This window comes from Cyprinus carpio, chromosome A6 (assembly GCF_018340385.1).
Source record: "Cyprinus carpio isolate SPL01 chromosome A6, ASM1834038v1, whole genome shotgun sequence".
In the NCBI taxonomy this organism is placed as follows: Eukaryota; Metazoa; Chordata; class Actinopteri; order Cypriniformes; family Cyprinidae; genus Cyprinus; species Cyprinus carpio.
Window position 1 is genome coordinate 2,541,035 of NC_056577.1, and position 12,772 is coordinate 2,553,806.

At 35.6% G+C, this 12,772-nt stretch overlaps 1 protein-coding gene across 1 annotated transcript in view; it reads right to left on the reverse strand.

Annotated features, from left to right (window-relative positions):
* The window catches only part of LOC109096388 (semaphorin-5B-like), a 59,722-nt gene that overhangs the window by 8,870 nt on the left and 38,080 nt on the right, over positions 1 to 12,772 (reverse strand). Inside the window, exons 6-13 of the mRNA XM_042757506.1 lie at positions 12,540 to 12,602; positions 12,099 to 12,411; positions 10,823 to 11,108; positions 8,668 to 8,803; positions 8,270 to 8,477; positions 7,972 to 8,179; positions 5,265 to 5,382; positions 1,294 to 1,478 (exon numbers count right to left, since the gene is read on the reverse strand). Of these exons, the coding sequence (XP_042613440.1) occupies positions 1,294 to 1,478; positions 5,265 to 5,382; positions 7,972 to 8,179; positions 8,270 to 8,477; positions 8,668 to 8,803; positions 10,823 to 11,108; positions 12,099 to 12,411; positions 12,540 to 12,602 (1,517 nt within the window). The remainder of the gene's footprint in view (positions 1 to 1,293; positions 1,479 to 5,264; positions 5,383 to 7,971; positions 8,180 to 8,269; positions 8,478 to 8,667; positions 8,804 to 10,822; positions 11,109 to 12,098; positions 12,412 to 12,539; positions 12,603 to 12,772) is intronic.

Consider the following 12,772-nt stretch of genomic DNA (forward strand, 5'->3'; position numbering starts at 1 on the left):
AGTGACTGCAGGATAATGGGACATGCAAAGGAGGAGCTGCTCGACCAGAAACGCTGCGTCAGCCGCTTGAAGTTAATGAATAAAGCCGCGTCTGTATCAGAGTTCAGGATTGATGGATTCGAGGCCTCACTCTCTGCAGCTGTTAGCGTTGGGTGGTGCCTTTCTCTCACGGAAGAGCTGAATCAGACGGAATAAAAGCATCACACATTTATGTGCTCTGACACTTTGATTGGCTGTGATTGAAGACTTCAGGCTGATCTCTCTGGCTCTCATATATCAGTCTAGCCACACTGTTTACACCTGCCACTTCAGTACGGGGAGTCCCAGATTATAAAAACTAAATCATTTACTCACTCTCTTACTCTTATAAAAACCCACATGAGTTTTCATTCTCTGTGGATTGACAGTGAATAAGATGCTGTCAAACTTGAAAAATTAGATGAACTTTTATATCCATATGATCTGCGTAACTGTATACTCCAAGTCTTCCACGACAGCGATCATATGTACTAGCTACTATTCAAAAGTTGTTTTTTATGCAAGAAATTAATACTTTTATTCATAAATGATGCATTAATTTGATCGAAAGTGACCGTAGAGACATTTATAATGTTACAAAAGATTTCTATTTCATAAAATAGCTGTTCTTTTGAACTTGAAGAATCCTGAAAAAAGACAATAATAATTGAAGATATAGTTTAAAAAACAACGACTGACAATAATAATGTTTCTTGATCAGCAAATCAGAATATTAGAATGATTTCTGAAGGATCACCTGACACTGAAGAGTAGAGGTAATGATGCTGAAAATTCATAAATAATAACGACTTTTTAAAATATATCCAAATAGAAACCAACTATGTTAAATTCTAATAATATTTCACAATATTACTGTTTTTACTGTATTTTTGACCAAATAAATGCAGCACTGGTGAGCATTAGAGACATCTTTCAAAGACCATTTTAAAAAATCGAACTGACTCCATAATTCAGAACAATACAAATACGGCTCATCACGATAAGTCACGCCAGGTTTGTCATCAATGAAGCTCAATGACTTGGTTCTCATGTGACCAGTCACAACGTGTCAAGTTTATATGCAAGGTGCGGATGGCATTTAAGATCTACATCAGAGGAGAAAATTGACATAAATAACAGCTTGATCCTCACACAAAGCTATAATATCACACACAAGTCATATGGACTACTTTTACGGTGCTCTGCCATATTTGAACTTTAACAAGCAAGGTTAGTTTCCTTTAACAAATATATGGGTGTGTACAGTAGGTATACCTGGAGCAGTTGGCCACCTCGATGTTGGCCCCGACACACTCCATCCCTCCACACTGGGGTCGAGGGTTATCACAGGCCCGAGTGCGACACTGACATGTGCTGGTGCCTTCACCTCCGTCGTCATGGTTACAAGCCTGCCATGGTGACCACTGGCCAAATCCACCATCCTGGGTGAGGTTACGCTCCTATACATGTAAATGCAAACAATACAGGTTTAGTGTTTGCATGGAAAATCATCGTACTTGTTTTCAAACTTCATTCTGCATAAACCCTTTTAGCGTACAGATTCCAACTCCGTAGGTAACACTTTATTTTAATTACCAATTCTCACTATTAACTATTTGCTTATTAGCATGCATATTACTAACATGTTACATTAATAACATCCCTTAATCGTACCCCAAACCTAAACTTAACTACCTTACTATTAGTGATGAGCAAATCAGGAGTTTACTGAGGCAGAAGTCATAGTTAGTTAATAGTGAGAATTGGTCTTTAAAATAAAGTGTGACCCTTCAGTCTCATCTTTGCTCCCTGTTTTAGTTGTTATAAACTCAATGGTTTTTAAGAAATGTAAAAGTGTAACCATTTGCTCAACCAATGATGTGAGTTTAGGGTGGGACTATTTCCTTAGCTGACCAATAGAAGAGAAGGGAAACCTTCTTGAAAACATTAATTCTTTATTTTTAAAATTTCAATTGATGATGCATGTGGCATAGAAATTACACACTTAACCTTTATGATTAAAAGAGCAAAACAGTATTCATGCCTTATTTGAAGACAAAATTTTGCAATCATACATTAAGTCACAATTTAAGATTTTTCCACAATTATCCAAGTCTCCACATACATGATCTCATTCAAAATCAAATCAATCCATTCAAATGTTCTCCCGTGTGTCTGCTTGCAGTAGAAGCTGGTTCATGTATCGCACAGGTACTAAGGATAAAAACTGTAAAATACATCTCCATGCAGGTGTGCGGCGTGTCCACTGAGGTGAACACCAACATCTACTGTGAGTCTGGATTAGTAACAACTGACCAGAACTCAATGCCATTCATCCAATAGTTCAGGACACAGAAGCGCTCAAATCTTATTAAAATTAATAGCAAAAGAAATTGAGACCTTCATCCACTTTCACTGTACTTCAAGGATCAAAAAAGGTCAACTGAGGGCTTTTCCCTGCTGCATGACAAAAATCATTAATGTAATGCTCAACAGTTTGCCCTTCTATGAATTCACTCCCTTTCAGGTTCCTCTGATCCTCAGCTTCAGCCAATCAATGAGGAGGATGTTCAAGGAACCAGCAGCTCTGCTGTGGGAACAGGGCAGCAACTGATTGTTATTAATTAATTAATTTATTTATTGTGCATTTTAGGTAGGAATAGTTTAAATTCCCAATGAGACACAAAAAAGAAAATGTTAAATAATTAGTCAAAAATAGTATATTTACATATGTAAATATTATTCAGAAACCTATGTAAAATGAATCATGGCAATAAATAAGGTTGCATAAGTTTGCATTCATTAGCACAACAAACAATAATTTACAGAAATTAGCTTGGATAATGTTAATGTGTGCATATATGAATATTTTTTGCATGATGAACTAACAATGAACAATACAATATTTATAAAGATTAAATGCTGTAAAAATATTGACCATTTTTAATTCATAACACTAAATACAATAATGTTAATAATACAAATACTGATATTAATGTATAGAACCTTATCGTACAATGTTACCATAACTATATATAATACAGTAACAGCTCGTACAGTTTATACATAAAAGTGTGATTTATTGAGATAGCAGCAGCACAACATCGACTTGATGAAGGTTATTCACATAATGTTCTTTCTCTGAAATGTACATTTCGACATCATTAAATAAGTCTAAAGTAGAGTCTTTTGTGCAAAACATGAACTTCAATGCAATCTAAACAGTCCACTATATTATCCAATGTTATTTCTGACTAGAATCTTATGTAAATATTTTGTCTGTATGCTTAATGTTTAATGTTTTGAATCACAAATATTTAGCAGTGCATACTGTGCATGCTGTAACGTAGTGTTGATTTATGCCATAACTATGGAGCCAACGCTCATTCTGCAAATGTTTGGGAAAAAGACTTACTCACTGTGGAAACAACTGGTTTTGCCTATTAGCATAATAGCAAGTACTTTTAATGCATAGTATTAGTATGCAACTTGGGACAAAGCCAAAGCTTCCACAGTGTTGTAGAAAATGAGGTTTGTTTACTATTGCTCCTCAGAGGATATCAACCATCAGAGATAATAGGAAATTTGTGATGTCTAATTATGGACCTAATGAAGTGTAAAGAAGGAACAGGAATGACATTGCCCAGCCTTCATGCAGAACACCAGCGTGTAATTGACAGTGTCAGACAAAGGGTTCAGATAAGCTGGGTTCCGTCAGCCTCTGTTTCAAGGCTCTTCATCAGAAATTTGATTCTTCAAGACCAGCTCAAAAATCATAAAAATCACGATTTCTGGTGTACTCAAAGAAAATAAGCTGCTATGTATCTTAACTGCAGAAGCTCTTGAAATAATGTTTGTAGAACAGAACAGAACAGACCAGAATAAAATAGAATAGAACAGAACAATGTAGAGTAGAACAGAATTAACAGAATAGAATAAAACAGAACATAGAACTGAAAAGAATAGAAGTGTATAGAACAGAAGAGAATACATAGCAGAACAGAACAATGCAGAGTAGAACAGAATTAACATAATAGAATAAAACAATATAGAACAGAAAATAATATAAGTATATAAAACAGAAGAGAAAATATAACAGATTAGAACAGAACAGAAACATATAAAATAGAACAGAAAATAACAGAAAATACAAGAGTACAGAAGAGAACGTGACAGAACCGTACAGAATGTCATAGAACAGAATAGAGTAGTCCAGAATAGAATAAAATAGAATAAAACAAACATATACAACAAAACAGAACAGAATAAAACAGAACAGAATCAACTAAAACAAAACAGTAAAAATAGATTAGTATAGAAAATAATAGAATATAGAACAGAACAAAAAATAATAGCAGCGTAGAGAACAGAACAGAATACAAGCATTCAGTAAAGAACAATACTGAATAGAATAAAATAGAATAGAACTGAATGAAACAGAGCTGAACAGAACAGAAAATGATAGATTAGTATAGAAAATGAATACAGAATAGAAAACGGAATATAACAGCAGAACAGAATATAACAATAGAACAGAACAAAATAGAATAGAACAGAAAATCATATTTTTGTATAGATAAGAATAAAACAGAATACAGAACAGAATTGAACAGAACAGAATATAAGCATACAGAACAGAACATAATAGAATAGAATAAAACAGAACAGAATCAAATACAATAGAACATAAAAATAAAAGCAGAGTAAAACAGAATGAAAATGAATAGCAGTGTATAGAATAGAACAGAATAAAACAACATAAAATAATAGCAGCGTATATAATAGGACAGAATTTAGAAGAGAATAGAACAGAATAGAATGGAATAAAACAGAACAGAATAGAATACAAGCATACAGTACAGAACAATACAGAATAGAATAGAATAGAATAGAATAGAATAGAATAGAATAGAATAGAATAGAATAGAAAAGGGTAGATTAGTATAGAATAATTGAATACAGGATATACCAAAGCAGAAAAGAATATGACAGAATATAACAATAGAACATAAAAGCATATAATAGAACAGAAAATGATATATTAATATAGAAAAGAATAAAATTGGATACAGAACAGAGGGTCTTTTGCTCAAGATAATAATTAAGTTACAGGAGACTTAAACGTAAATCCATTTACTCTCCATTTAATCTCACTGCTGTGTTGAAAAAACACCTGAGATACTAAAGAGATGTAATTTGTGATTTTTCTTTTCTGTGTGATGATGTTGTCTGAAAGTGTAACTTACAGGGCACTTTGTGATCTCTTGACTCCACTGGCTCATGTTGGAACTGTCCTCAATCGTCGTACAGCTCTTCTGTTTCTGGTCCCAGCCGCAGTACGGATCCCTGGCACCCAGACAGTCCCTATGATTACCAAATCACACATCAGAGACAAGGTCTTAATAAATACCACCATAAAGAGTGTCCCGTCTGCTCATGAGATCTTCTTAATGATAAGAGAGATTGGGCTTAATAACTGAGGAATAAATCTCACTGCAATAAACACTAAAACTAATACTGTCCTTCTCACACTGAACACTGAATATATACTACAATATAAACACTATAGTATAAACATAACTTTCGTTATATTGAGATCAAAGTCAGAGACTGAGCTGAAGTGTAAATATAATCTAAGCATCTGATCAGAAAATGATATGATCTGACTTACAGGAACTACAGAGAAGACACAATAAACCTCAGATCCTGCTCTGGGAGATAAACAACATCTGACAGAACCTCTGTGATTTATTACAGCTAGCAGACTTATCATTTTCTCCTTGTGTCCTTTGGGTTCAGTGGAGCGGGACTGTGTTATTAATTCAGGAGCATGTTTCATTGTTTTAATGATGTCATTCTTAAGAAGGACAAAGTTTGAAAAAGCAAACAATGTATAATACAAGCACAAGCATACAATCATATATAGGTAGTGTTCAAAAAAGATTTTTTGTTTTGTTTTGTTTTTTAAGAAATGTACTCAGGATTAAATAATGCAATTGATTAAAAGTGACAGTAAAGACATTCATAATAATGTAACAAAGGTTTCTGTTTGAAATAAATTCTGTTCTTTTGAACTTCCTATTCATCATATAATCCTGAAAAAGTAATAATAAAAAAATAATAAAAATCTTGCACATCAAATCAGCATATAATGATAATTTCTGAAGGATCATGTGACACTGAAGACTGTAGTAATGATGCTGAAAATTCAGCTTTGATCACAGGAATAAATTACATTTAAAAAAAATTCAAATAGAAAACAGTTCTTTTAAATAGCGATAATATTTCACAATATTACTTTATTTCTAATCAAATAAACACAGCCTTGGTAAGCCGACCCCAAACTTTGGAACGGAATTGTATAAACTCATATTTTACAACCAAATCAAATATAACAACGAGTCTCAGCATCTCACTCACAACTAAACACCGGCAACATTAGAAAACGGCAAATGTGCTGGAGATGCATAAAGAGAATACATTTGAATACATTAAAGGTTATATAAAATTATAATGCTTGCAGCTCAATTAAACTCTACAGATGAGAACTGGTATAAAATAATTAGAGTTATTTGCAACATCTTGTGAGATCTGACCTTTTGCCACTTGTGTGTATGCGTGCGTGGGGGAGAATATGTAATGAAATGACTTCTTTCCATTGCATTGGCATGCTAAACACCGAGCGGCTTCACACACACACACAGTTCCATCATGTCCCATAATCGCCTCTAACATCAAATGTGTCCGCCTCGTGTAGCTCTGAGTGTTTGTGCAACAACATCTGCGGCAGGAAGTCAGGGAGAGTCTTCAATAGATCGCATTCCCCATATAAAGACAATCTTCTACTTCTAAAGTAACTACCGACCTCCTCCAATCATAAGCACTTGTGTGCCTCTAAACTGATAGATCACATGGAAAATATCTTCTGATGTGACAAGCTGTAAGAAGACGAAAAACAAACATCTCCGTTATATCACAAGGTGTATTTTAAATACGGTGTCATGGAGAGCTTGAAGGCATTTAGCAGATCAAAAAAAATGTTTTGTTTGATTTTATAACTCAATTTACCAAGCATTAAGGTACAAAATTGCACAAAGCTCTTACAAATCCAGCTCTGAAGCCCAATTCATCCATTTGGAGTCTATGAATGTGAAATCTAATTACTTCTCTAAAGTAAATGCAGTCGCTTCCTGCGAGGAGTGATGCATGCATTATATATTTTTAATGATGTTCGACAATTTATAGGTGTTCTATTCATAGCAGCGATGGAGAACATGACAGCGATTTTTTTTAAATGACCTAGTTCATCATTTGGCCGCCTCTTGGCCAGTGGCGGAGGATTTATGAGATAATAATATCTGTGACTGCTCATAAGTACTGTCATTCACTTCATCTCCTTGAGCTTCATTTCCTGTCTGACTCCAAGGGCATTAGCAACTCGCAAGGACATGCGCTGTAATCAGCCTTTGCTGTATTTAACAGCAACTGTGCATTTTGATGTCATGTGTGAACAGGTACTCACTGTGGTGATGATGGTGGCAAATGGGATCTGGAAGTTCTGTACTGATACTATGTGAATGTGACAGTTCAGTCATGTTCATGGTTAGGACGCTCTGATCTCATGAGTCTGTTGTCAGCGACTCTGACACAATTATTCTTCAAGATGTGGGAACTGAAAATCTTGTTGCATTCAGCACCATTCAAATGTTTAGGGTCAGTATAATTTTTTATTAAGAAATTAATACCAGCTTACTTAGCAAGGATGCATTAAATTATATTCAAATAGAAAACACTTATTTTAAATTGTTATAATATTTAACAATATAATTGCATTTTTGATCAAATACATGCATCTTTACTGATACTTCTTTCAAAACATTTTAGCAAACTAGTCAGTTGTACCTACAGTAGTTGACTAATGTGCATGTTCTAGTTGACACGAGTGCGACTCACTGTTCGGTTTTGTAGTTGGAGCATCTCTCCAGAGGGATCTTCAGCACTCTGCTGGGAAGTCCCACAAAAAGCGACCTATCGCTGTGCAGAATCTGCAGGTTCAGGATTGGCTCCTGCATGTTTTCTGGGAGAATGTTCATCTCCTCCAAGTAGCATCCACGCAGACTCTTATTACTTGTGGATAAGGCTTTGATGATGGTGCCGTACTCTGATTGGTCAATGAAAGAAAACTATTAGAACCACAATGCACAATATTAGAGGATGAAAGTGTGAATGTCAAACTCTCTTCCTTCATAACCTGTGCCGATGTACATGATGTGGTAGAGCCTGTCTCTCCCCTGAACAATGTCCACAGCCAGTCTGGAGAAACGGATGTTGTCTTGCGTGACCAGAGGATCCGTGGAGATTGGCTGAACCACCTCGCTCATGAGGAAGAGCCGCTGGGCGTCTTGGAGACTGCGTTCTGTTAGATTACCGCCCGGACCCGAATCATTCACTGTCCCGCACTGGCACAGAGAAAGAGGACATTACAGCCGGAGATAGGTGATGAGGAACGGCACATTGGAGAAACGGTAAATCGAAATCGAATTGGCTAATGCATTTGGTGCCAAATGTCTTGAATAAAATTGTGAGCTGGCTTCAGGGTAAAAGTTAAAATGCTTTGAAATGGAAACTGCAGCAGTTCATTTCCTTCACCTGAAAATTTGGGATGGGGTTGGGAGTGGAAAGCCAGCTGGTCCGAGGGTTCTCCTGATAGCGAAAGGGTCCGTTAAAGGCCTGCGTGATGGCACTGAGGTTAAACGCACACACCGCTGATGCAGCAATGCTGTTCCTGTGAAGAGAAATGAGAGGAAGAAGTGAAGGATGGTGAGGTGCTGAACATTCTACATCTTAATAGAAAAACAGTAGTGTTCAGAAGTTAGGGGTCAGAAAGATGCAAATCAATCTCTAACCTTTATATAATGTGTTTTTTCTGGATTTTTGGTTGGTATTCTGTCTCTATACGTTAAAATAAACCTACCATAAAAATTACAGACCCTTCATTTCTTTGTAAGTGGACAAACTAACAAAATCAGCAGGGGATCAAATAAATATTTTCCCCACTGATTATATATATATATATATATATATATATATATATATATATATATATATATATATATATATATATATATATATATATAGTGTCCTCCCATAAGTATTGGAACAGTAAAGACAAAACTACTTTCTCTGCTGTGGAGTCAAGACATTTGCAAATATGATTAAGAGATGAATATGCAACAAAACTACAGAATGTCACATTTTATTATTAGGACTTTCGACATATACATGTTTTACCTAATAAAAAGGACAGCACTTTTAGAGTTCATCCCACTATTTGATGTGAGCATAAGTATTGGAACAGTTGAATTTAAGGCAGATGTAAAAGATTAAACGCTAATATTTAGTTGCAGATCCCTTGCATGCAATCAGAGCAGTGAGTCTGCAACCCATAGACATCACCAGACTCTTGGTCTTATGTTTTGAAATGCTTTTCCCCAGCCTTTAATGCAACCAATTCCAACTGTTGCTTGTTTTGGGGAGTTTCTGTGTTTAGTCTCCTCTTCAGCTGGTGAAATTAATGTTCAATCAGATTTAAATCTGGAGATTGATTTGGGCAATCTAAGACTTTACATTTCTTTGCCCTGATAAAGTCCTTGACTGAACTGGCAGGGTGTTTTGGGTCATTGTCCTGATCCAATATGAAGTGCTTTCTAATGAGTTAGGTGGCATTTTCTTGAATATTGGTAGCCAAGATGATTTTGTAACCTTCCACATTAATTCTGCTACTGCCATCACACATTAAAGTATCATTAAAATTAAGAGGTCCTGTTCTAGAGACAGCCATGCATGCCCATGCCATGACACCACCTCCACCAAGCCTTACAGATGAGGCTGTGAGCTTAGGATCATTCACAGTTCCCTTTTTTCTCCAGACTTTTGTTTTCCAATCACTTAGATAAAGGTTAATCTTTGTCTCATCGGTGAATCAACTCATCCAAAACTCTACTGGCTCTCATATGTGAAGAATCTTGCCTTTCTATGTTTGGTGCTGATCAGAGTTTTGCATCTTGCGGTGTAGCTTCTGTAATTCTGTGTCAAATTCTCCTGCGGACTGTAGATTGACAGAGCATTAACCACAGCTTTCTGGAGGTGGTTGGTGATTTTATAGACATGTATTTTAGGTTTCATTTTCACATCTTTTATGATTTGTCTGTCATCAACTACTGTTGTTTTTCTCAGCAGATCAGGTTGTCGTTGGTTGCTGATGTCGCTGGTAGTTTCCAAACTCTTGATTTCTCCATGCTCTTTGTTTTTCCTACAGTTCTAATTGACTTCCTCTTTTCTTTTAGCATCCAAATTTCTTTTTTTTTTTTTTTTCAGAGTTGGCTTCCTCGTCTTCATCCTGGTTTGTGTGTGTCATCGTCGAATGCAAGACTTAGAATGCAGTAGCAATGGATACAACTGATAAGAAACATTCCCTGCTTTTAATATCTGAAGAATTAATGCATCAGGACACAGGTGAACACTTAGAAAGATCTGTGAGGCAGCTGTTCCAATACTTATGCTCACATCAGATAGGGAGATGAAACTCTAAAAGCTCTGATCTTCTTAGCTGGTAAAACATCGTTGTGTTGAATCACCCAATAATAAAATGTGACATTCTGTAGTTTTGTCTCATATTCTTCTTTTAATCATATTTACAGATTGCTTGACTCCACAGCAAACAGAACAATTTTGTGTTTACTGTTCCAATACTTATGGAGGGCACTGTATATATAATTCAGTAATTCATAAAGCATCCACTCACACATTGGTGGTGAAGACTCCATAGATGAGATCTTGCTCAGGAAGGTAGAAGGTGCTCTGCAGCTCGTGGTAGTAGAAGGGAACATCTCCAGAGCGGGAACAGTTGAGTCGAGCCTTCATGAAGGTGGTCCATGTGTCTTCCAGCAGGAAACGACCACCAATGTCATTCTGACACATGCGCGCCACACGAGAGAAGACCATCTTCCCACAGTCCTGTTCTACTGCGTTCTCTCTCAGAAAGAGGTACGTGAAGCGGCCCGCCTCGTATGCAGAGACAAACTGAGGTTCTGAAGAGAAGAAGGGGAGGAAGTAGATGTCTTACTTTCACTGACAGTGGTGCGGTTTGACATGACAAAACATAATTCCTTAAATAATTTCAATAAACAGATCTAAATATAAGGGTGAATCACAAAAACATGGCCAGGTCACTTTTCACACCAAAATCAGAAGGAAAAATAAGTTTTATTTAAAGAAACTGAAGAATATTTAAGATTATTAGGATGTTTGAATTTATTTCCTTCAAAATTCTTTACATTTTCATTCTCATCACTTTAATAAAAAAAATTATAACAGTGAAAAATAAAATATATACTGCAACAATTAAAAAAAAAAAATTCACAGTAAAAATGTTGTAATAAAATACTTAATGCAACATTTTTAAATTAAAAAAAAAGATGTTCAGATGCTTAAATTTTGAGTTTATTTATTTTTTGTCATGTCTCATTGTTACATTTTCTTATGCAGCATTGCTGCATGAATAAAATATGCTAATATAATGTTTTTTGAAAAAAAAAAAGTTATCACAGTGAAATTATGTTGTAATGAAATGTTGTAATATGAAATATTTAATGCATTTTTAAATCATAAACAATATCCAGATGTTTAACTGTTGTGTTTGTGTTTAATTTCCATTTTTTAACACAATATTTAGATACTTCATTATATGCAACAAGTTATTTTGTTTTAATTGGCAAATATTAATATATAAATTAAGGTAATTAAAAAAAATACTACCATAATATCTAAATAAGAAAATACAAATAAATTATCATTTTTTCAGTAATGAGAATATAAATTAAAATGAGCCTAATTGTCATGAAAATTAAGTTATAATGCAAAAAAAAAGTCATAAAGGTCCTAAAATATGCTAGATTTTCTTTAAACAAAATGTAATTTAACATACAGGTGTTATTTTGATTTTAATGTAAAATATGACCTAAACATATTCTTTTCAGAATTTTTCGGATTCGTTCAAGTTGTGTGTTGTCCTGCTGTACCACTGAGCCATTTGGAGTTGTACTGTGCGGTCCTCAGGGGCGGCATGTTCCCCAGACTGCGGTAAATAATGGGGTCGCGGCTGGAGAAATCAGTCACTGTAGCTGCGTAGACTTCTCCACTCTCAGTTATCATGGCTGTAGAGTTGTGTCGAGGGTCGTAGGGACAGCGGGCCACACCGCTGATGGACTCCAGGACGCTGGAGATGTCAGTAACAGGGCGAGTGGTACAGATGGGCAGGAAAGCATTAGTGCCGCAGGTGAACAGACGACTGCCGTTCAACAGGAGGACGCGAACATAGTTCTGACACACATCCTGACAGAAGGAGACGAAGTGAAGAACTATTTCATTTCACACACATCACAGTTTACTTCCAGAACCCCACTGATGCATTTTATAACAAACAATCATTCACAGAGCACATCCCAGCGTTCATCTCTCACCTCTGTCTTTCCTTTGCTCTGGCAGGACCTCCTGGTGCTCTCGTCTACCCCCCATTCTGTGGCCTGCAATTAACAGCCAATTAACATCACGGCTAGAAATTAAGTTATCAAGACATTTGCCTGTTAAAATTTACATGCATCCTTTAACTCTGGGATTCATGAGGGAACTGCAGGGGTTCATGAGTTGATGAAAAACTAAAAAATAATTAAAATAAATAAATATATCATTTTAA